General features: G+C 42.8%; 1 protein-coding gene across 3 annotated transcripts in view; it reads left to right on the forward strand.

Annotated features, from left to right (window-relative positions):
- Positions 1-21917, forward strand: part of LOC136963644 (uncharacterized) — a 92626-nt gene that overhangs the window by 16631 nt on the left and 54078 nt on the right. For all 3 annotated transcript variants that reach the window (XM_067257800.1, XM_067257802.1, XM_067257801.1), the window contains exon 3: positions 13249-13721. In XM_067257800.1, the coding sequence (XP_067113901.1) occupies positions 13249-13721 (473 nt within the window). The remainder of the gene's footprint in view (positions 1-13248; positions 13722-21917) is intronic.

A 21917-nucleotide genomic window follows, 5' to 3' on the forward strand; every position in this document is an offset into this window, starting at 1 on the left:
GCTGCTAGTACACCATGGCATAATACGATACTTGCTGTGCAACAGCAATGCACGTTGTATCCATGCGTCGTTGCTAACGTGTGCTGACGTTGTGACGTAGCTGACGAGTTCCCTTCGTTGACACAAGGCACTTGTTGCCACAAAAACTGAATTTCAGCCTAAACCGTGCAACGGAACGTAAATAAAAACACGTGCTATTAAGACGCCTCTGCGCAAGAGCATAGGTAGAATGTGTGATGATTTAGCCTAGTTTATTGGCAATGATGTCAGCGCGCAGCTCATCTATATATTCATGAACATAACTTAAAAGGAGAAAACCTAGCGTTTTTTCCTGGGAAAATTTCACTGGATGTATCAGGGGGCATAGAACAGCACCCGGGCCATTTTCAGCCCAAACAATGTTACATACCCTATTCGGAGACCTTAAGGAACAGTGTGAAATACCCCAAAAAAACAGTCAATCACCCCTTTAAGGCCTTGACTGTACACCCCAGTTCCATCTGTAAACCAGCCCCATATTTTCAAAGAAAGCTTTCAGGTGAAAAGTTGTGGGTGGGGGATTCTTCATAAATATTCATTTTGGGGCCTCCTCAAACGTTAAAAGTGAAACTTGATCCTGACAAGTTATCATACACAACCCCTCTTTGTGAGACGTGAAAATCTCAAAAAGGCAATTGTACGTAAAAACTAGAGAGGGTACAATTTCTGTGGAAATTGTAGGGTGTGCTTGCTTGCGTTGGTTGCACAGGGGTCCGTTTTTGAATGACATTTTTATAACTTATATTTCTGTATATTTTATATAAAAATGCATACTTATTATTTATAAAGATTACATAGATTTAAAAGCATTTTTTTTTTGCTGCTCATTTACAACTGAAAATACGAGTGAAGTGTATAATTAAATAGATGTCTTCTCATTTGCCCTGCAAGATGCAGCCACATCGTTGAATCAAAACGAATAAATTTGGCAGACCGGTGTAAGAATTGACCTAATCTCTATGACTTAAACGTCCTTTGAAGTTTTTCCCTTATGGTGATATTTTCAGGCATTTAGCCTACTCATTGCATTCATTCATTAATAAAGAACCCCCTTTGAAGTTTTTCCCTTATCGTGATATTTTCAGGCATTTAGCCTACTCATTGCATTCATTCATTAATAAAGAACCCCCTTTGAAGATTATTCTACGACGTTACCGGCAGTAAAAGATGGAACCGCGATTCGAACAGTACCATCTGCTAACTGAAAATATGCCCCCCAAAACGTAAATAAGCTTGACATTTATTTAGTGGAAAATCGCTCATTCATAAAAAGCTCACTGGTAGCGATCATTGTCAGTAACAACGCAAAATGCGATATAGCCCTGTGTGGAGAAGCTGCCCCGGCAAATTGTACTACTACGCAATCGCTACCAAGACGGTGCAGTAGTCTAGTACTGCACCGTCTTGGTAGCGATTGCGTTGGTTGAATTGGATGTAACATTCCGTTGTACGGTTTAGGCTGAAATTAATTATTTTCATGAACAGATTGACAAAGTTTAGGCTGTGGCAATGAAGTTCAGGTTAGTAGTTAGACTTTGGATTTAAGTAAGGGGAGTGCCGAACATGTTCTGTCGCCGTTTGACTTCCTGAACAGCTGTTTAGATGTTTTTGTAGTGTCTCGCGTAGGCTACAGCGTTGCAGTGAGCTACACTGGTTTGAAACCACAGGTAATAATAATTTCACCCACAAATCGTTTACTTGTAATCTAATGTCATAATAAATCCTACAACGAAAATTTATTTGTGAGGAATGTTTATTTTAACGATTGAAAACAGATGCATCATAGACCACTGTAGTATGTGTTGCCCAGGCAACAGAGGCTCAAGACGCACTTGTTCCGGGAGTACAACGGTACTTAGGAACGGTTCGCTTGACCCGATGTTAGTTTCCTCAAGGATCACAATGACTCTTGCTTAGAGACTTGTTGCTCTTGTGGTTAGTGGTAACTGATTAAAATTTTTGGTTCTCGCTGTGATATATTGTTTTATTACTGTTGCTTGCTTTTTCCCACAGGTACACTTGCACTTATAGCTGTTCATGTTGTTTGGTTGTGACTTGTTTAACTACATGCTCTTATGGTTCTTCCCTTTGGCACTTACTTTGGTTGTTCACAATGTGTGCTTCATGTTTTGGCTACTCGCGATGTTTTTTGGCTATCTTGTTGTTATGATCAGTGACCTATGCACTTTGTAAAGCTCTCTCTTGGAAGTCGCTTTGGATAAAAGCGTCTGCTAAATGAATAAATGTAAATGTAAATAAATGTAATGTCATGATGCTAATGCTTCAGTGAAATAGTAGACTACCGTTTCCGAAAGTAGATGTGGGCCTACTTCCTTAATAATATCAGATAATATTGTACATTACATTTCACAATTGTGTTTCACATCACAAAGTAAAATGAGTAAATAGTTATCACCCTGGCCTTTTTGCTTGTGGTGTTTCTGCAGCTTCCTTGCAGTAAAGCTATAGTTAGCCTAGCTATCCCCCAAGTTAACAGATGCGAAACGAATGTTCTGCTACAGGTAGTCACGCATGTTTTCGTGACTTTAGTAACGTCAGTGACTGTGGCTAGCAAATTAGCCACCGTTAGCTTCACTTTTCGCCACAAAAACTTAACTTGAGCCTAAACCATGCAACGGAACGTAAATCCCAATAGAATCAACTCAATCGCTACCAAGACGAAACTTTTGACACCTAGGTTGTCTATGTAGGCCAAATATTGACTGAGTTTTTGGCGGGCAAAAAGAATAATAATAATAATATATATGTGAGAGTACAAAGGTTATGCCCATGTCGAAGGCAAAGCACACCCAATAAATATATATGTGACAGACCAAAGGTTGTGCCCTTGCCGAAGGCAAAGCACACCCAATGAGTTTAGCCGTGTGTATTGCAGTGATTAAACAAGAAAAATTCTTATTGAGTTACTCTTTAACTTGCTCTTTCCTTCTAAATCTATAAACAGTTACTAGTGAGGAAAGAAACGGTTGCGTATCGGAACACACACATTATGTTTCAGATTCGGAGAAATGTGGAGAAATGCTCTGGGCAACACATTCTGGAAAAGGGTCTTGAACATTAGCTTCTGGGTAGAGGTGCTGCTTTTTGTTCCTAGAGTCAGAGAGATAGGGTTCTAGAAAGTCCTGTCTGTCCTTTATGTCCATGTCATCATTGTGATGAACCCCACATTGCGTCTGACGCATATTAAGAGTTCACTGTGAAGGGCTCAGTATGTTTTATTGTTGAATATTGTGAGTCACAGCTGAGTCATGGTATGGTGTAGAGATAATAGAGGAGTGTTGAGTTTCCACTTTTATTTTGAAAATGATTAGGTTGAAGTTACGTGTGCTGGGTATCAATACTTGTACATACAATTACAAGTACAAGTATGTCAGAGATTTGGTGCGTAAGTCTAATACTGTGTGGCAAAGTGCCATTATGACATACTACAGTTAGGTCCATAAATATTTGGACACAATGAAATTGAAATGAAACAATTAAGATGTGCTTTAAGTGCAGACTTTCAGCTTTAATTTCAGGGTATTTACATCCAAATCAGGTGAACGGTGTAGGAATTACAACACATTTGATATGTGGCCCCCCCCTTTTTAAGGGACCAAAAGTAATTGGACAATTGGCTGCTCAGCTGTTCCATGGCCAGGTGTATCTTATTCCCTCATGGGAGTTCGTTATTTCATTGACAAGGAGCAGATAAAATGTCTAGAGTTCATTTCAAGTATGGTATTTGTGTTTGGAATCTGTTGCTGTCAACTCTCAATATGAAGTCCAAAGAGCTGTCACCATCAGTGAAGCAAGCCATCGCTAGGCTGAAAAATCAAAACAAACCTATCAGAGAGATAGCAAAAACATTAGGTGTGGCCAAATCAACTGTTTGGTACATTCTTAAAAAGAAAGAACACACTGGTGAGCTCAGCAACACCAAAAGACCCGGAAGACCACGGAAAACAACTGTGGTGGATGACAGAAGAATTCTTTCCCTGGTGAAGAAAAACCCCTTCACATCAGTTGGCCAGATCAAGAACACTCTCCAGGAGGTAGGCGTATCTGTGTCAAAGTCAACAATTAAGAGAAGACTTCACCAGAGTAAATACAGAGGGTTCACCACAAGATGTAAACCATTGGTGAGTCTCAAAAACAGGAAGACCAGATTAGAGTTTGCCAAAAAACATCTAAAAGAGCCTGTACAGTTCTGGAACAACATCCTATGGACAGATGAGACCAAGATCAACTTGTACCAGAATGATGGGAAGAGAAGAGTATGGAGAAGGGAAGGAACTGCTCACGATCCAAAGCATACCACCTCATCAGTGAAGCATGGTGGAGGTAGTGTTATGGCGTGGGCATGTATGGCTGCCAATGGAACTGGTTCCCTTGTATTTATCGATGATGTGACTGCTGACAAAAGCAGTAGGATGAATTCTGAAGTGTTTCGGGCAATATTATCTGCTCAGATTCAACCAAATGCTTCAGAACTCATAGGACGGCGCTTCACAGTGCAGATGGACAATGACCCGAAGCATACTGCGAAAGCAACCAAAGAGTTTTTTAAGGCAAAGAAATGGAATGTTCTGCAATGGCCAAGTCAATCACCTGACCTAAATCCAATTGAGCATGCATTTCACTTGCTAAACACAAAACTGAAGGGAAAATGCCCCAAGAACAAGCAGGAACTGAAGACAGTTGCAGTAGAGGCCTGGCAGAGCATCACCAGGGACGAAACCCAGCATCTGGTGATGTCTATGGGTTCCAGACTTCAGGCTGTCATTGACTGCAAAGGATTTGCAACCAAGTATTAAAAGTGACAATTAGATTTATGATTATGTTAGTTTGTCCAATTATTTTTGGTCCCTGAAAAAGGGGGGGGCCACATATAAAATGTGTTGTAATTCCTACACCGTTCACCTGATTTGGATGTAAATACCCTGAAATTAAAGCTGGAAGTCTGCACTTAAAGCACATCTTGATTGTTTCATTTCAAATCCATTGTGGTGGTATACAGAGCCAAAATGATGAAAATTGTGTCAATGTCCAAATATTTATGGACCTAACTGTACATCTGGTAGCATTTAGCAGTATGTAAGCCAGCATGCTTTTCTGGCTATTTTGATTATTATTCAGTGCGCAGCGGAGGAAGAGGGTACAAAAGTGGACCAATATGAACCTGTCTGTTCAGTTCAAGACTCAAACTGATGAGATTTCTTTTAGCTTCCCTTGGACTAACTGTTATTGGGATGTTATTGGTGCTCTGTGGTTGAGATGTTATTGTTGCTCTGTAGTTCAGGTGTTATTGTTGCTCTGTAGTTACATTTATGCATTTAGCAGACGCTTTAATCCAAATCGACTTCCAAGAGAGAGCTTTACAAAAGAGCATAGGTCACTGATCATAACAACGAGATAGCCCCAAACATTGCGAGCAGCCAAAACATGAAGCATACATTGTGGGAAACCAAATAAGTGCCAAAGGGAAGAACCATAAGAGCATGCAGTTAAACAAGTTACAATTGAACTTCATGAAACTCCCCACAAGAGTGCAAGAGTGTACCTGTAGAAAAAACAAACAGTAAAATATTTGAGGTGTTATTGTTACTCTGTAGTTGATGTTATTGTTGCTCTGTAGTTGAGATGTTATTGTTGCTCTGTAGTTGAGGTGTTATTGTTGCTCTGTAGTTGATGTTATTGTTGCTCTGTAGTTGAGTTGTTATTGTTGCTCTGTAGTTGATGTTATTGTTGCTCTGTAGTTGAGGTGTTATTGTTGCTCTGTAGTTGAGGTGTTAATGTTGCTCTGTAGTTGATGTTATTGTTGCTCTGTAGTTGAGGTGATAATGTTGAAGACTAAGTAGTATGCCCCAAACATGCTGCATTTTATGCATAGTGCCTGCAATAGTCCATGCTGTAAAGTACAGTTGCAGTACCTACCAAAAGTTAAAGAAAAGTAAGCATTGTTCATTTCCATGGATTGTATTTCTCTGAAAGCAAAACATAGCCAGTTTTAATAGAATCATCATGCATTTAGATTGTTATTAGTCAAATTTAATTTAATCATAGAACCTAAAGGAACATTTTGTTATATCTACATTTACATTTACATTTATTCATTTAGCAGACGCTTTTATCCAAAGCGACTTCCAAGAGAGAGCTTTACAAAGTGCATAGGTCACTGATCATAACAACAAGATAGCCACAAAAACATTGCGAGTAGCCAAAACATGAAGCACACATTGTAAACAACCAAAGTAAGTGCCAAAGGGAAGAACCAGAAGAGCATGTAGTTAAACAAGTTACAATTAAACAACATGAACCACTATAAGTGCAAGTGTACCTGTGGAAAAAGCAAGCAACAATAATAAAAACAATATATCACAGCGAGTAATTTTTTTAAAATCAGTTACCACTAACCACAAGAGCAACAAGTCTCTAAGCAAGAGTCATTGTGATCCTTGAGGAAACTAACATCGGGTCAAGCGAACCATTCCTAAGTACCGTTGTACTCCCGGAACAAGTGCGTCTTGAGCCTTTTCTTGAAGGTGGAGAGACAGTCAGTGTCTCTGATGGAGGTGGGGAGTTGATTCCACCACTGGGGGGCCAGACAGGAGAAGAGCTTGTGTTGGGACCGGGCGGTCTTGAGCGGTGGGACCACCAGGCGGTTGTCTGAAGAAGACCGTAGGTGACGGGTGGGGGTGTAAGGCTGCAGGAGAGACTTGATGTAGACGGGTGCAGTCCCGTTCACTGCTCGGAGGGTCAGTACCAGGGTCTTGAATCTGATACGGGCCATGATAGGTAGCCAGTGGAGAGAGATATCTATACATAGTATTCATATTTCATACCCCTTAATGCCCCTTTTTGAGGTTTGAATGTTTCTCCATATCACTGAGTATGTAAGGGAGGATGTTACATGATAGATTCCTCTTGGCTTTGCTTTGCTAGTGTTCTCAAGTGTTCCTCATCAGTTTCTACAACTTCACTGTTAAAGCTGGTGTAGGAAAGGTTTGCGAAGCTATCTATTTTAGCTATAAGGATTGCAACAATGCCAAACGATTCAGACCATAACATCCCACCCCCTCCCTCCAAAGCCACTCCCACAAAACACATGACTACAGAACTGCTGGGAGACTAGTCTAGTTAGTCCATGAGAGAGAGAGCTTTTGAGAGACCAGCTTTGTTTTTCCCCCCCTGTCGCATTCAAATGTAAGAACACACACAACACTATCATAATGAACATAAAAATAGCTAACGTTAGTACTCACTACTTTCAAGCTAGCATGTTAGTATTGGGAAGTTCTATAATAGAGTTTTAACCTATTGCTGGTGAGCTAACAACAGTTGGCTGTGGTAACGTTAGCTAGGTAAAGTAAGTTATCAGTCAAGTGCTGGGGCAGAGTGAGCTACCTACCTACCTGGTAGGTAGACAGATAGGTAGCCCGTCGAATCATTAGTCTCGGAATGGTCTTAATGATTTGTCATGTTTATTACAGTCCTGTGACGCCATAATTGATTTCATTTTATCGTCAAACCTTTAGATGTATTGGTTGCTATCAAGATGTGAAGTTTATTCCAGCAAATATGAAAAAAACAACATTGCCTACACCATCTGTAAGTCGGCTTACTCACTAACATGGCTGTCATTTTGTAAACAGTGTCTGGCTGACTGTAGCCAGAAAAACTTAAACGTTTGAACTTAATTAGTAGTAAGTACTTCAATTATAGCAAATTGGCTTGGCTGACAATGCAGATATAATCTTGTTCAAAAAACATTTTGCACCTTTTCACAACATATTTTATGTACATGTCTGATTTCTGAGATATGCATTTCTTTACATTGAAATGATTTGATTATGCCTAAAAGACAGACAAGAATATGTTCCTAATCTAATCCCAGCAACAACAAAAAAACAAATGATCATCCTTTATATAGGAACACATAGAATCACTTGTACAACAGCAGGTCCATTGAGAACTACCATTCAGACAAACACCCTGGGAAGCAGGTGCTGGGGATCGATAGGTAATTTCTTATCGGAGACACTGATGTGATGTCATTGGATGAAGTCTTCCCAGGGGATTGGTTGTGTGACCAGTCACTAAATGATCCCTGCAGCCTCCATTGCTCTGGCTTTGTGTCTGGTGTGTCTGGACTTTGAGAAACAGCTGTCTGATTGGTGATGTTAATTCCACCCCTCGGGGCCCCTCCTCCCACATGTCATGGTGTCATGGTTGACATCTGGAATCCGAACAGTGCTTCCAAGTTTTTTCCTCTCCAACGTACGTTCACTGTGCAATGAAATGGACGAACTTCAGCTACTGATGGTGAAAAACAGAGACTTTCTTTCATCTTCGGTTTTGTGCTTCACGGAGACATGGCTGTACGATTTGATCCCGGACACCGCATTACATCTGACAGGCTTTCAACTTGTGAGAGCTGACCGGGACACTGCACTCTCCAGCAAAACCAAAGGCGGTGGTATTTGTTTATACATCAACAGTGGCTGGTGTGTAGATGTGACAGTGATTCTGCAACATTGCTCTCCGGGTCTGGAATCATTTTTTATTAACTGTAAACCTTTTTACTCGCCACGAGAATTTGCGTCACTCATTTTGGTCGGAGTTTACATGGCGCCGGGTCCACAGGTTAAAGAGGCCCAGCGCATGCTCGCCGACCAGATTCTGAGTGTGGAGCGAGCAAACCCGGATTCCCTTGTTATCGTACTCGGCGACTTTAAAGGTGACATGACATGCTGTTTTTGGATGCTTTTATATAGGCCTTAGTGGTCCCATAATACTGTATCAGAAGTCTCTTTCCCGAAATTCAGCCTTGGTGCAGAATTACAGCCACTACTAGCAGTCCCACAAGGAGCTTTCCTCAGAATGCACTGTTTTGGTGTCTGTAGCTTTAAATGCTAATGAGGAGCGGAGGGGCGGTACCATGTGCTAATGTTTACAATGGATGTATCGCAATGGCTGTAGCCCCGTTGCTGTAAGATGCCTCGAATTTGCCCATTCTCATCTGATAACCCTGGTTTGCAGAGGTACACACTCAGTCATTTCAATGAGGGGAAAGGCGGATATCGCGCGCGCCATAACACCAACAGCAGAACGGTTATCCAAATGACAAAGAAGTGTACAACACTCACGTTACAGCATGTGTATTCACACACATACTTGATGCTATCTACCTTTCCATTAGCGACAGTAACTCAGCTGTTAGCTGCAGAGCTAATGTTACAGCCACATTCTAAAGGTAGCAAGCTAGGTAACCATATACAGTAAAGCTACAAAATGATATAGCGTTAGTTAACTTACTTGTCCGAGGTTAGTAGCTGGACGTAGGAGAGTTAGTACTGATCCAGAATTTAATTTCAGCAAGGCCAGTTTTGTATTAGCTCAAGTTGAGGAAACAGTAATGGCTGAAGTGTTTGGCGCAGACATACAAAACAAATGCGCCAACAACAGAAGTTATGTAGGTGCATTTCCAGAGAAAATAAAATTAAGACACTGGGTCTTCAGAGGCTTGGATGAAGGAACTGTAAAATTTGTACATCCAAACTGAGCAAATGTAATGCTTCGTTCGTTTGCAAGCCATGATGTCTCTCGAGGATAAAAACACTTGCACGGTCGTAGCTCAGTTTCTTATGGGCGGGCCAGATTCTCTGGGCGGGCAAAGCAGAGAGAGGGGAGTTAACCTTCCTCCTTGTGACGTCACAAGGAAGAGATTTTGAAACAGAGCAATTGAGCCTTAATTTTATCAAAGGCGCAGAAGAACACCCAGGGCTTGGTTTACACCTATCAAATATTCTAGCCACTGGGGGACCAAAGGCAGGCTAGGGGAACTCATATTAATGTTAAATAACCTCCTAAAGTGAAGATTTCATGTCATGTCACCTTTTAACAAAAGTAATTTCAGCCACAAACTCCCTAAATACAGACAATTCATCAAATGCCCAACCAGAGAAGAGAACACTCTGGATCACTGCTACACTACAGTCAGTAGAGCCTACCACGCCGTCCCTCGTGCAGCACTGGGTCACTCTGACCATACCATGATCCATCTGATTCCTGCATACAGGCAGAAATTAAAGTTCTGTAAACCTGTTGTGAGGACATCAAAACAGTGGACCAGTGAGGCTATGGAGGATCTGCGGGCGTGCTTGGACTGTACTGACTGGGATATGTTCACAACTGCTACCAATAGTCTGGATGAACTCACAGAGGCTGTGACATCATACATCAGCTTCTGTGAGGACTGCTGTATTCCAACACGCACCAGGATGAACTTCAACAACGACAAGCCCTGGTTCAGAGCTCAGAAGGTTGAGGTCAGACAAGGAGGAAGCATTTAGGAGTGGGGATAGAGACAGATTCATGGAGTCGAAGAACAGGTTTAGCAAGGCGGTGAGAGGGGCTAAACGACTGTACTCAGAGAGACTGAAGCGCCAGTTCTCTGCTAACGACTCTGCTTCTGTCTGGAGAGGGCTCAGGCAGATCACCAACAAGCCCAGAGCCCCCCACTCCACTAACGACTCCCACCTGGCCAACGACCTGAACGATTTCTACTGTAGATTTGAAAAACAATTGGACTGTCCTGATCTACCCCCTCACACCCATGTGGCCTCCCCCCTCCCCCCCTCTACAGTGACGACTCTCCATTCAGGAGGGTGAAGTTAACAGACTTTTCAAGAGGCAGAACCCCCGCAAAGCAGCTGGGCCGGACTCTGTCTCTCCTGCCACCCTCAAGCACTGCGCTGACCAGCTGTCTCTGGTGTTTACCAACATCTTTAACACCTCCTTAGAGACATGCCATGTGCCAGCCTGTCTCAAGTCCTCCACCATCATCCCTGTGCCCAAAAAGCCAAGGCCAACAGGACATAATGACTACAGACCCGTCGCCCTGACTTCTGTGATAATGAAGTCTTTTGAGCACCTTGTGCTGGCACACCTCAAATCCATCACCGACCCTTTCCTGGACCCACTGCAGTTTTCCTACAGCGCCAACAGGTCGGTGGATGACGCCGTTAACATGGCCCTCCACTTCACCATACAGCACCTGGACCCCCCAGCATCCTACGCCAGGATCCTGTTTGTGGATTTCAGCTCTGCCTTCAACACCATCATTCCCTCCCTGCTTCAGGACAAGCTCTCCCAGCTGAACGTGCCCGACTCCACCTGCAGGTGGATCACAGACTTCCTGTCTGACAGGAAGCAGTGCGTTAAGCTGGGAATACAAGTCTCTGACTCCCGGTCCATCAGCACCGGATCTCCTCAGGGCTGCGTCCTTTCCCCTCTGCTGTTCTCCCTGTACACCAACAGTTGCACCTCCAGTCATCCGTCTGTCAAACTTCTGAAGTTTGCGGACGACACCACCCTCATTGGGCTCATCTCTGACGGGGACGGGTCTGATTACAGGTGGGAAGCTGACCCCTCCGGCAGAAGGCTGCGGTCCATCAGGACCAAAACCTCACGCCATAAGAACAGTTTCTTTCCATCTGCTACTGGCCTCTTCAACAAGGCCAAGGACTCCCATTGACATTCATTCATTATTTAACCCAGTATCTGATTGCACTAATGTTGACCACTCATGCAGCTCATTCTTATTTTTATATATATTTTATTTTATATTTAAATTGTTTTATTCTGAGATTGTTTAGTTCTTAGGAATAGTTAAACTTCTGTACCTTTACTTAATTTAAGATTTGTATATGTTTAGTGTTTGCACCTCCCTGCCACAGTAAATTCCGTGTTTGTATAACATACATGGCGAATAAACCGAATTCTGATTCTGATTCTGATCTCACTGCTTCCTGTCTTCATCTCTGCTATAAAGACAAGAAGTGCTCCTGCATCGGTGCCAAACAATCATACTACAGTTCCACAGCATGAGTCTGTGCTACCGCCCAAAGCCGCTATGAGTCCAAGAGTTTGTGTGTTCCCATCGACTTTTACAGGATATTTGAGGTGTTTCTGAAAATCAATGAAGAAAGTGTTTCCCGTGTTGTGTCAAGGCTACAGCTTCATTTTATGACACTGTTCAAAACAGTTTACAAAAACGGCATAAACTAAATAGCAATTTAATAATCTCTAAATCCTATAGAAAATTGGTTTTCTGTAATCAAATATTTAACACACTTACATTTACATTTATGCATTTAGCAGACGCTTTTATCCAAAGCGACTTCCAAGAGAGAGCTTTACAAAAGAGCATAGGTCACTGATCATAACAACGAGATAGCCCCAAACATTGCGAGCAGCCAAAACATGAAGCATACATTGTGGAAAACCAAATAAGTGCCAAAGGGAAGAACCAAAAAAGCATGCAGTTAAACAAGTTACAATTGAACAACATGAAACTCCCCACAAGAGTGCAAGAGTGTACCTGTAGAAAAAACAATCAACAGTAAAATATTTCACAGCGAGTACAAGAATTTGAAACCGTTACAACTAACAACAAAAGCAACAAGTCTCTCAATACGAGTCATTGTGATCCTGGAGGAAACTAACATCAGGTCCAAACAAGTATTCCTAAGTGCCGTTGTACTCCCGGAACAAGTGCGTCTTGAGCCTTAAAAAAATACATGTTCAAGTATTTGGCAGCCAGGCCAGCATCTGTGACGCCCAGTTGGTCCAGAAATGCGTGCCTCGCTGGTCCCTCCCTCTCCCCTGTGCACCACTCATGCGTTGAAGAAGGCTCACTGACAGGACGGATGTAGAGAGAATGCTGCAAAGTGTCGGCTCTATGAACTAAGACCCCCACCAAACACACATAAGCTACTTTAACACCCTGTGGCGCAGCGAGGGTTAACTGCATTGTGGGCTGGGTTACGGGGGGGAGGGGAGCTGCGCGGAGGGTTTTATAGACACATTTGCATCAGAGAGAGAGAGCTGTTGCTGGCTGATTCTGCCGGTAAGGACAGGCTGGTGTGAAGAGAGAGAGAGAGAGAACGAGAGAGAGAGAACAAGAGAGAGAGCAAGAGAGAGACAGAGAGAACAAGAAAGAGAACAAGAGAGAGAACAAGAGGGAGAGAGAGAGAGGGATAAAGAGACTGTTCTGCTGAGTCCTTCCTCCTCTCCCTGCCAGGGTACAGCTGCTACAACGACAGCAACCTCGCCGCTGACAAAGTTAATCTGTGTTTCTTTTTTTCCTCTCTCTTTCTCTGTCCCCCTCTGTCCTCCGGTGCGCTTCTATCTCGCCACTTCTAGGTGTTCCGGAGCACCGAGGAAGAGCTCTACGGAGAGAAGCCGGATAGGAGGGAAGGAGCGGAGAAGGGAGTAGCAGAGGGAGGAGGAGAGAGGAGTGTGTCTCACAATGCCGGGGCTTCCTCCCGTGACCAGCTCCCCATCCAGCCCCCTGCCGACTCACCCCAGGAGCCTATCTCCTCACCCGCTCCTTTGCCAGTAGAGACCTCCTTCCTCAGAAGGCTAGGCAGCCTGTTCCAGTTCAGGGCTGAACCCAGAGAAACCACTCAGCCCGAGGAACAAGCGAAGGTAGAGGATAAGGAGGAGGAGACGGCAGACCTCACAGGAATGACATGTGGCGCAGACGGGGACCAGGGACACTGTGACATCGCCCAGACGGAGGAGAGCGTGGAGAGACTGTCTCTGTCTGGGACTGACCCAAAGGGTTCATTATCATATCGACTGGTGGACACGGACGCACAGACTGTGGAGACCCGGTGAGTTCTGGACTTCCTGCTTTGGCTTTTGAAGTATTTGTGTGTGGGAGAGAGAACCGTGGTTGTGAAAACTCAACAACTTTGGCTGTTGTCATAATAAAACTGGAGTTAGAAAGTATCATTGATCAAGAGACCATCTGTCAATCCAAACCCCAAAGATTTTCTCATTTGTAAATGCACAAGAGCGCTCTTAACACAAGTACACACAAACACGATAGTTTCCATCACAGAACAGGCAGGCAGACCACGTTTGCACTATGTAAGGGCCTATGCTTTAAGCATGAAGGAATACACAATACCTCACCTTATGACTATGGCAACACCATAGAGGTAAGGCTGATGGAATCTTAGACTCTGTATTAACTCTTCTGTTAGACTATGAGAACTTTATTCTCTATCAGAAGAAATATATACCCTAATGAACGGAATGGAGAACCCTACACAGTTTATTTTCAAGAATTGCTTAGTAGCAAGTTTGTTCATGTCTGTCTTGCTAGCTTGTACATTTACCATGAGCCTTAAAGGGGTTTCATGCAGTAGTCACAGATTCATAAATGCAGTATTGCATCATACTGTCCTTTTATAGATTTTATAAACCGATGACATGATTGTTGTCGGGGTTGTAATAGAATGTGAATGACATTTGTCAACAAGTTAGATCTACAGCCATCTTGTGGTTCATATTGTTGTGGAGTATGAAAAAAAAAAAAAAAGCATTTTATGGAAGCTCAATTTCTCCCACAATGTAGTTTGTCTAACGTATGTTTAGTCTTTAACCCTCAGTAAAGAGAGCAGTTTTAAGTAACAAGAGGAGTGGGCTTTTCCTAACACTGACAGGACAATAACAACAAAAGGAACTCCAAGAAAAGACCAGGAATATAGTGAGTGTTATGTTACCAGCTTAGAGGTGGATAAACTTCAAAGGCATCTCTAGCGGTCCTGCTAGCAATTACCACCGTTGTGCCAGTTCTGGAATGTGTGTGTGTGTGTGTCAGAGCAGCCCCTGGGCATGGGTGTTGGCACCAGCATCAGGGCAACTCGTGAGATCGTCAGCCAAGCGGGCGATGCCCTATCATAACACTGCATGTAACAATGTGGGGGCACATCACCCCTTTGATGCCAGCCAGTGTTTGGGATAACAGTGCTTCTTGGCACCACTGTTGTACGATAGAGCTTTCTAGAATGTGTGCACAAGATAGTTTTACAAACACTATAATTCTTATCTAAATTTAGCTTATGTTTCTAGATATATGTGCAGAAGAGGTTATAAACTCTGTGTGGTAATCACACTTCAGGAAAATATCTTCTTTTTATTCTGTAATCTTGCGTTTTCCCACCACCTTAATCAGTGAGAAATGGAGAGCAATGTGTTATCAGTGGACTTAATAAGAATAAGAAACTTAAGATTTCAGACTCTGTGACTTCTTAAGCATATCCTAGAACTATGCCCACGGGCAGCATTCATTCTAACTTCTAATTGGGAGTTCCCATGGTTGCTTGTATTGCTGTTTCACAGAAAGGAGAGTTGAGCTTGAGAAGAGGGATCATATCAGTAACATGCTAATAGATTAGCAGGCAGCTTTACATAATCTCTATAGCCAGTTAAACAAGGAAATATAAATTCAGGGAGCACAATTCCCTCCCTTACATTCCTGGCTGTGACTGAGGAAAATACTCCACAAACGTACAACTTTATTAGTGTATTTCTCCATGTCAATGTCATTTTGTTGTCTACCCAAATACCACACACACACATGGTGTACCACTGGATTCAACTTAACTGTTCCTTTTGTGAAGAAATAGGACTAAACTGAATGAAATACAATCAGACATGTGGTACACATACCCAACACAATGTGCCATACTGGTCAGAAAGACCCCATCAACCAAAACAGGCTATATATCATGCTAAGAGGTGATTCATTATAGTACTGTTGCTTTCAGGTTGCACCATCACAGAGGGTTAAGCTTCCAGCTATTTTGCTTCTTGTTTCTCAACATCTTAGTGTTGACTCCAATTGTATGTGGGTTAATCATAATCGCCATGAACCACAAACCAACTACAACATGAATAATATTTTAGTTGAGTGTTAACCAGTAGAAATGTCTTGTTTAGGCCTCAGGCCAAACTGAAATTGACACTGCCTAAGGAAACATTTCCAACCAGCTACTTAATTAAAAAAGACTGTTTAATTGGAGGAAATAAGGACTGATTAATGACCTGTTCGCTTAGTTAACTGTAATGACTAAAATACTTTAACTAAGTTGAGAGCTGATCTCTGGTTGGCTGAAATGGGCATGAGTCACATGTTCTGACTGATTGTGTTACATCATCCAGGAAGTGATTCCAAATCCTCCCGCTCACTTCCACCAGCGGCTAACAAGGTCTTCACTCCCAAATCCCAGAGCCCCCCCCCCCACTGTCTTTGGATTGTCTGGGCTCTGGGGTTTTCCACAATACACACACATGCGCGCACACGTACATACACGCACTCTTTCTCTCTAGCTTCCTCTCTTTCTCTCTCCTGTGTCTCTCTCTCCTGTATCTCTCTCTATCTGTTTCTATATATCCCTGTGCTTCTGTCTCTGTCCCCAAAGCTGCAATATAAGATGCACTGTGTGTAGGGGTGTGTGTGAGGATGACAGTGGGTTAGAACTTGGACAAAGCTGGGCCTGCAGAAGGAGTGATCCCTCAGTCTGATTGTTCAGATGGGATTTGAGAGGTAATGGAGTATCAGACCTGCCTGTTTGCAAAAGTTTGATATTTTTCAACTCGTGATAGACACATTAAATAACATTTAACATTTTTGGTGTGGCGTTTATTCGAGGGCGGTGTTTACTCGAGGGCGGCGTTTAATTAGTAAGAGAGATTTCGTGAATTGTAGCTGCAGTGCAGCCATAGACAACTTTGTTGCTGGCATTGTGACAAATGAATCATGCAGCTAAAAACGCAGGTTTCATTTAGGCTACTACCGCTGACCTCCTTGTCTATTCTTTGTTTGTCTATGAGAGCGGCAACTCCCTTTCTCATTGGCTATCAATTAGGTGTGCGTTGGTAATACAACTGTCTCAAATACAAGTGTTCTACATTGTGTAGAAATCTGAAGCAGCATGCCTAAACGTTCATACACCTTATTTCAAACAGAAAGCTGTGCAGAAAGTTATGTACATGGGTAATAAATACTGGGGTTGAATTTAACCAATTAAATAACTGTTTTCAGATTTCTTTTGTGCAGCGTTTATTCGAAGGCGGCGTTTATTACACAATGTTCATTTTTGGTGCGGCGTTTATCCGAGGGCGGCGTTTATTCGAGGGCAGCGTTTATTCTAAGAAATACGGTAAATCCAAGACAACATTCCAGCATGTTTGTGTGTATGTGTTTTTTTGTGTATGTGTCTCTTTCTCTGTCTCTATCTCACAAACACTCATACATACACACACTTTCTCTTGAGTTTAAATACATTATTTAATGTGACATTACTTACTGGACATGCAATACTTGATTTGCTTAAATGTTCATGTATGATGCTGCTAGTACACCACGGCACAATACGATACTCGCTGTGCAACAGCACATCTATGCACGTTGTATCCATGCATCGTTGCTAACGTGTGCTGATGTTGTGATGTTGGCACCACTGAGTACCCTTTGTTGACACAAGGCACTTTTTGCCACAAAAACGTAAGTTCAACCTAAACCGTGCAACGGAACGTAAATAAAAATACAAGCAACTCAATCGCTAACAAGACGAAACTTTTGACACTGACGCTATGTAGTCCAAATATTGACTGATCCTTAGGGGTGGGAAAAGAATAATAATATATATGTGAGAGAACAAAGGTTGTGCCCTTGCCAAAGGCAAAGCACACCCAACTAGAGAGGGTACAATTTCTGGGGAAATTGTAGGGTGTGCTTGCTTGCGTCGGTTGCAGGTGGGTCCGTCCCCTTACGTTTTTCTCTTCTAGTGACATTTTTCAAGCATTTAGCCTACTCATATTGCGTAATTCATTAAGAACCCCCTTTGAAACAAACGACTGTAACAACGTTGTCACCGGCAGTATTTCAGATGGAGGAGACAAACGTTTTGACACCGACGTTGTGTATGCAGTCCAAATATTGAGAGATCCTTTGGGGTGGGAAAATAATAATAATACCCAGCGCAATTGACTTTGTAGCTACACCAACGCATGTATCATTCCTATTTTTTCACAGCGGACTTTTCTCTCCACAGACTCACGTCGGTAAATTAGGAAATGAACTTGCGCTCCCGGGTGCGGTTTAGCGAAAAGAGAAGGCGTGTTCCGGCGCAAACGTTTCCCTGGTGCTATTTTGCAGTTTCAGAAAACAATTCCACAGATCAGGAAAAACGTAGTCTAAAGTCAGTGACGCGTTATTCAGATGCTATTGCAAGGGCGCATGCTTGGCCCGTGCGCACTGGCGAGGCCAGGGTCTTCTTCCTGAGAAGCTGCTAAATTGTACTGTTACATTGTTTTGATTTATGGTATGGCTGTGTTACATTTCTTTCATGTCAATGATTAAAAAGATTTTCAAGAGAAATTTCTATGTATGTGAACTTGATCCGAAGCTAATTTGGGTGGGTTTCTTCTCCCATCCCCATACAATGTCACTCTATCTTTTACGCCCTTGTTGAGAACGTCGGTCTCCTCGGCTGTGAATCGCTCCTGGCGTGCTCCTGCAAATCCGCCATTATAATAGCAATCCGCCATGGAACAAGCGCCCCTGCTCTTAAAGGAAATGTGAGATGACACTCTGAACCCTCACTGAATTCAAGTAACTTTTTATGCGTGAGCTTGCCTGGTAACAATGATGAACCTGATAAATAGGGCCTGCAGGTTGGATTGATAACATTCTCTCTCAGTTGCGGCATTGTCACTGTGAAGGTAAAGCACCACTGTGCTTGGAACACAGACAGGCAAAGTTCGACACAAGTCAAGGCTAGTGCTCAGAAGAGAGGAATGAGAGAGAGAAAGAACTGAAGATGGGGCATAGAGGGAGAGAGACATGACAGAGACAGCAACTGCTTTGTCATTGAAGGTGAAACTGCTTTTCATGCACCTGAGAGAAGTAGGCCAGGCAACAGTGCTATTCATAGCTCAGCAATTAACTACAACAGAGTAGAGTAGCCACTTAGAGAGGTAGAAAGTATTGGGGGAAACCAATTTAAGGTGGACGGGGGCTTACCAAATCAAATGAAAGGGAAAATTGCCATGTTGAGGGAGAAAGGGAGAGGGGGAGGGAGGGAGGTGGATGAGAGAAGTATGCGGAAGACAAGCGACTGATTGCAATAAGACGAGGCCTGATTGAATAAGATGCTTCATCAGGCTCCGCTACTTGGCGGAGTACAGTTACCAAACACTCTCGGCGCACAATCAACACACACACATACACACACAGTTGGAAAGGGGTAGAGCGAAGACTAGATGAAGAGAAACAGGTTTTAGTTTCAAAGTGAGGTTATGTGCTGGGGACTGACTGTAGGGTTATATGTTTGAGAAGGATATGCGTTTCACACTCATTGTGGCAGGTAGCTTGTGTGGGAGCTGTAAACTAAAGGAATATACTTAATCTTATCCAATACTTATCCAAGGACTAAAAATGAGTTCCAATGTCCAGGGATGTAAATGGAGCTTATCCTTGAAATATATACTATATACAGTTAGGTCCATAAGTATTTGGACATTGACACAATTTTCATAATTTTAGCTCTGTATACCACCACAATGGATTTGAAATGAAACAATCAAGATGTGCTTTAAGTGCAGACTTTCAGCTTTAATTTCAGGGTATTTACATCCAAATCAGGTGAACGGTGTAGGAATTACAATACATTTTATATGTGGCCCCCCCCTTTTTAAGGGACCAAAAGTAATTGGACAATTGGCTGCTCAGCTGTTCCATGGCCAGGTGTATGTTATTCCCTCATAAAGGGAGTTCGTTATTTCATTGACAAGGAGCAGATAAAAGGTCTAGAGTTCATTTCAAGTATGGTATTTGTGTTTGGAATCTGTTGCTCTCAATATGAAGTCCAAAGAGCTGTCACCATCAGTGACAGTTAGGCTGAAAAATCTAAACAAACCTATCAGAGAGATAGCAAAAACATTAGGTGTGGCCAAATCAACTGTTTGGTACATTCTTAAAAAGAAAGAACGCACTGGTGAGCTCAGCAACACCAAAAGACCCGGAAGACCACGGAAAACAACTGTGGTGGATGACAGAAGAATTCTTTCCCTGGTGAAGAAAAACCCTTTCACAACAGTTGGCCAGATCAAGAACACTCTCCAGGAGGTAGGCGTATCTGTGTCAAAGTCAACAATTAAGAGAAGACTTCACCAGAGTAAATACAGAGGGTTCACCACAAGATGTAAACCATTGGTGAGTCTCAAAAACAGGAAGACCAGATTAGAGTTTGCCAAAAAACATCTAAAAGAGCCTGTACAGTTCTGGAACAACATCCTATGGACAGATGAGACCAAGATCAACTTGTACCAAAATGATGAGAAGGGAAGGAACTGCTCATGATCCAAAGCATACCACCTCATCAGTGAAGCATGGTGGAGGTAGTGTTATGGCGTGGGCATGTATGGCTGCCAATGGAACTGGTTCCCTTGTATTTATCGATGATGTGACTGCTGACAAAAGCAGTAGGATGAATTCTGAAGTGTTTCGGGCAATATTATCTGCTCAGATTCAGCCAAATGCTTCAGAACTCATAGGGCGGCGCTTTACAGTACAGATGGACAATGACCCGAAGCATACTGCGAAAGCAACCAAAGAGTTTTTTAAGGCAAAGAAATGGAATGTTCTGCAATGGCCAAGTCAATCACCTGACCTAAATCCAATTGAGCATGCATTTCACTTGCTAAAGACAAAACTGAAGGGAAAATGCCCCAAGAACAAGCAGGAACTGAAGACAGTTGCAGTAGAGGCCTGGCAGAGCATCACCAGGGACGAAACCCAGCGTCTGGTGATGTCTATGGGTTCCAGACTTCAGGCTGTCATTGACTGCAAAGGATTTGCAACCAAGTATTAAAAGTGACAATTAGATTTATGATTATGTTAGTTTGTCCAATTATTTTTGGTCCCTTAAAAAGGGGGGGGCCACATATAAAATGTGTTGTAATTCCTACACCGTTCACCTGATTTGGATGTAAATACCCTGAAATTAAAGCTGAAAGTCTGCACTTAAAGCACATCTTGATTGTTTCATTTCAAATCCATTGTGGTCGTATACAGAGCCAAAATGATAAATTGTGTCAATGTCCAAATACTTATGGACCTAACTGTAGTTGAGAGTGTGTGTGTGTGTTCGTGTGTGTGTGAGAGAGAGAGACTGTGGGTATGTGTGTGAGACATTTTGAGTGTGATTCTGTGTGTATTTGTGTTAGCATGTGACTGTAGGCAAGTGTGTGATAGTGTATATTTATGTTTAAGTATTATTTGTGTGTCAGTCCAGGAAGTCAGTAATAGTCCTGTGAGGGCAGGGTGTGTCTGGCTGTGCAGGGGAAGGCTGGGCTCCTACTCAGCTCTCCTGGCAGACAGTCAGCTCTGGGCCGCTGCTAAGTCGGGATGGGGAGACATGGAAACACTGACGGGAAGCCAGGCAGTAGAATGAGCTTCCGTGCACACTCACACAAACTTCTGTCTCTCTCTGTCTCTGTCCTCCCCCTTATTGCTTTCCAGCTCTCTCTCCTGCCAGCACGGAGAGAGGATATGTTCCATACAGTTCCTCCCTCTGCGTCAGAAATGTTGGCTGGATTGGAGAGTTACTTGGTTGGAATGGTTTCAGCCATTTGGCCCAGGGAGATGGGTTGATATGGTGACGACCCTTTATGTGTGTGTGTGTGTGTGTGTGTGTGTGTGTGTGTGTGTGTGTGTGGGAAGCCAAGCTAGTCTCTATCCTGATTTGAGTTTTCATATCTCGATACTGTCAGTAACAGTAAAAGTCTATTCGTATTCTCACTCATCAAAGTGCAAGGTAGACCGACAGATGAACATTCTCAGAAGACTATCTTCTTCACTTCTTGTTGTTGATTGGTCCACGCCTTCACTGTCAACAGAGTGAGTTGACAGTTGACCTAATTATTCATGTTCTCAAATGGGATTGGGGAATTAACATACATAATGTACAAAGGCAGTCTCATTTATGGTCAAAAGGTAAGATATTTGAGTAATT

This window comes from Osmerus mordax, chromosome 19, assembly GCF_038355195.1.
Source record: "Osmerus mordax isolate fOsmMor3 chromosome 19, fOsmMor3.pri, whole genome shotgun sequence".
Taxonomy (NCBI): Eukaryota; Metazoa; Chordata; class Actinopteri; order Osmeriformes; family Osmeridae; genus Osmerus; species Osmerus mordax.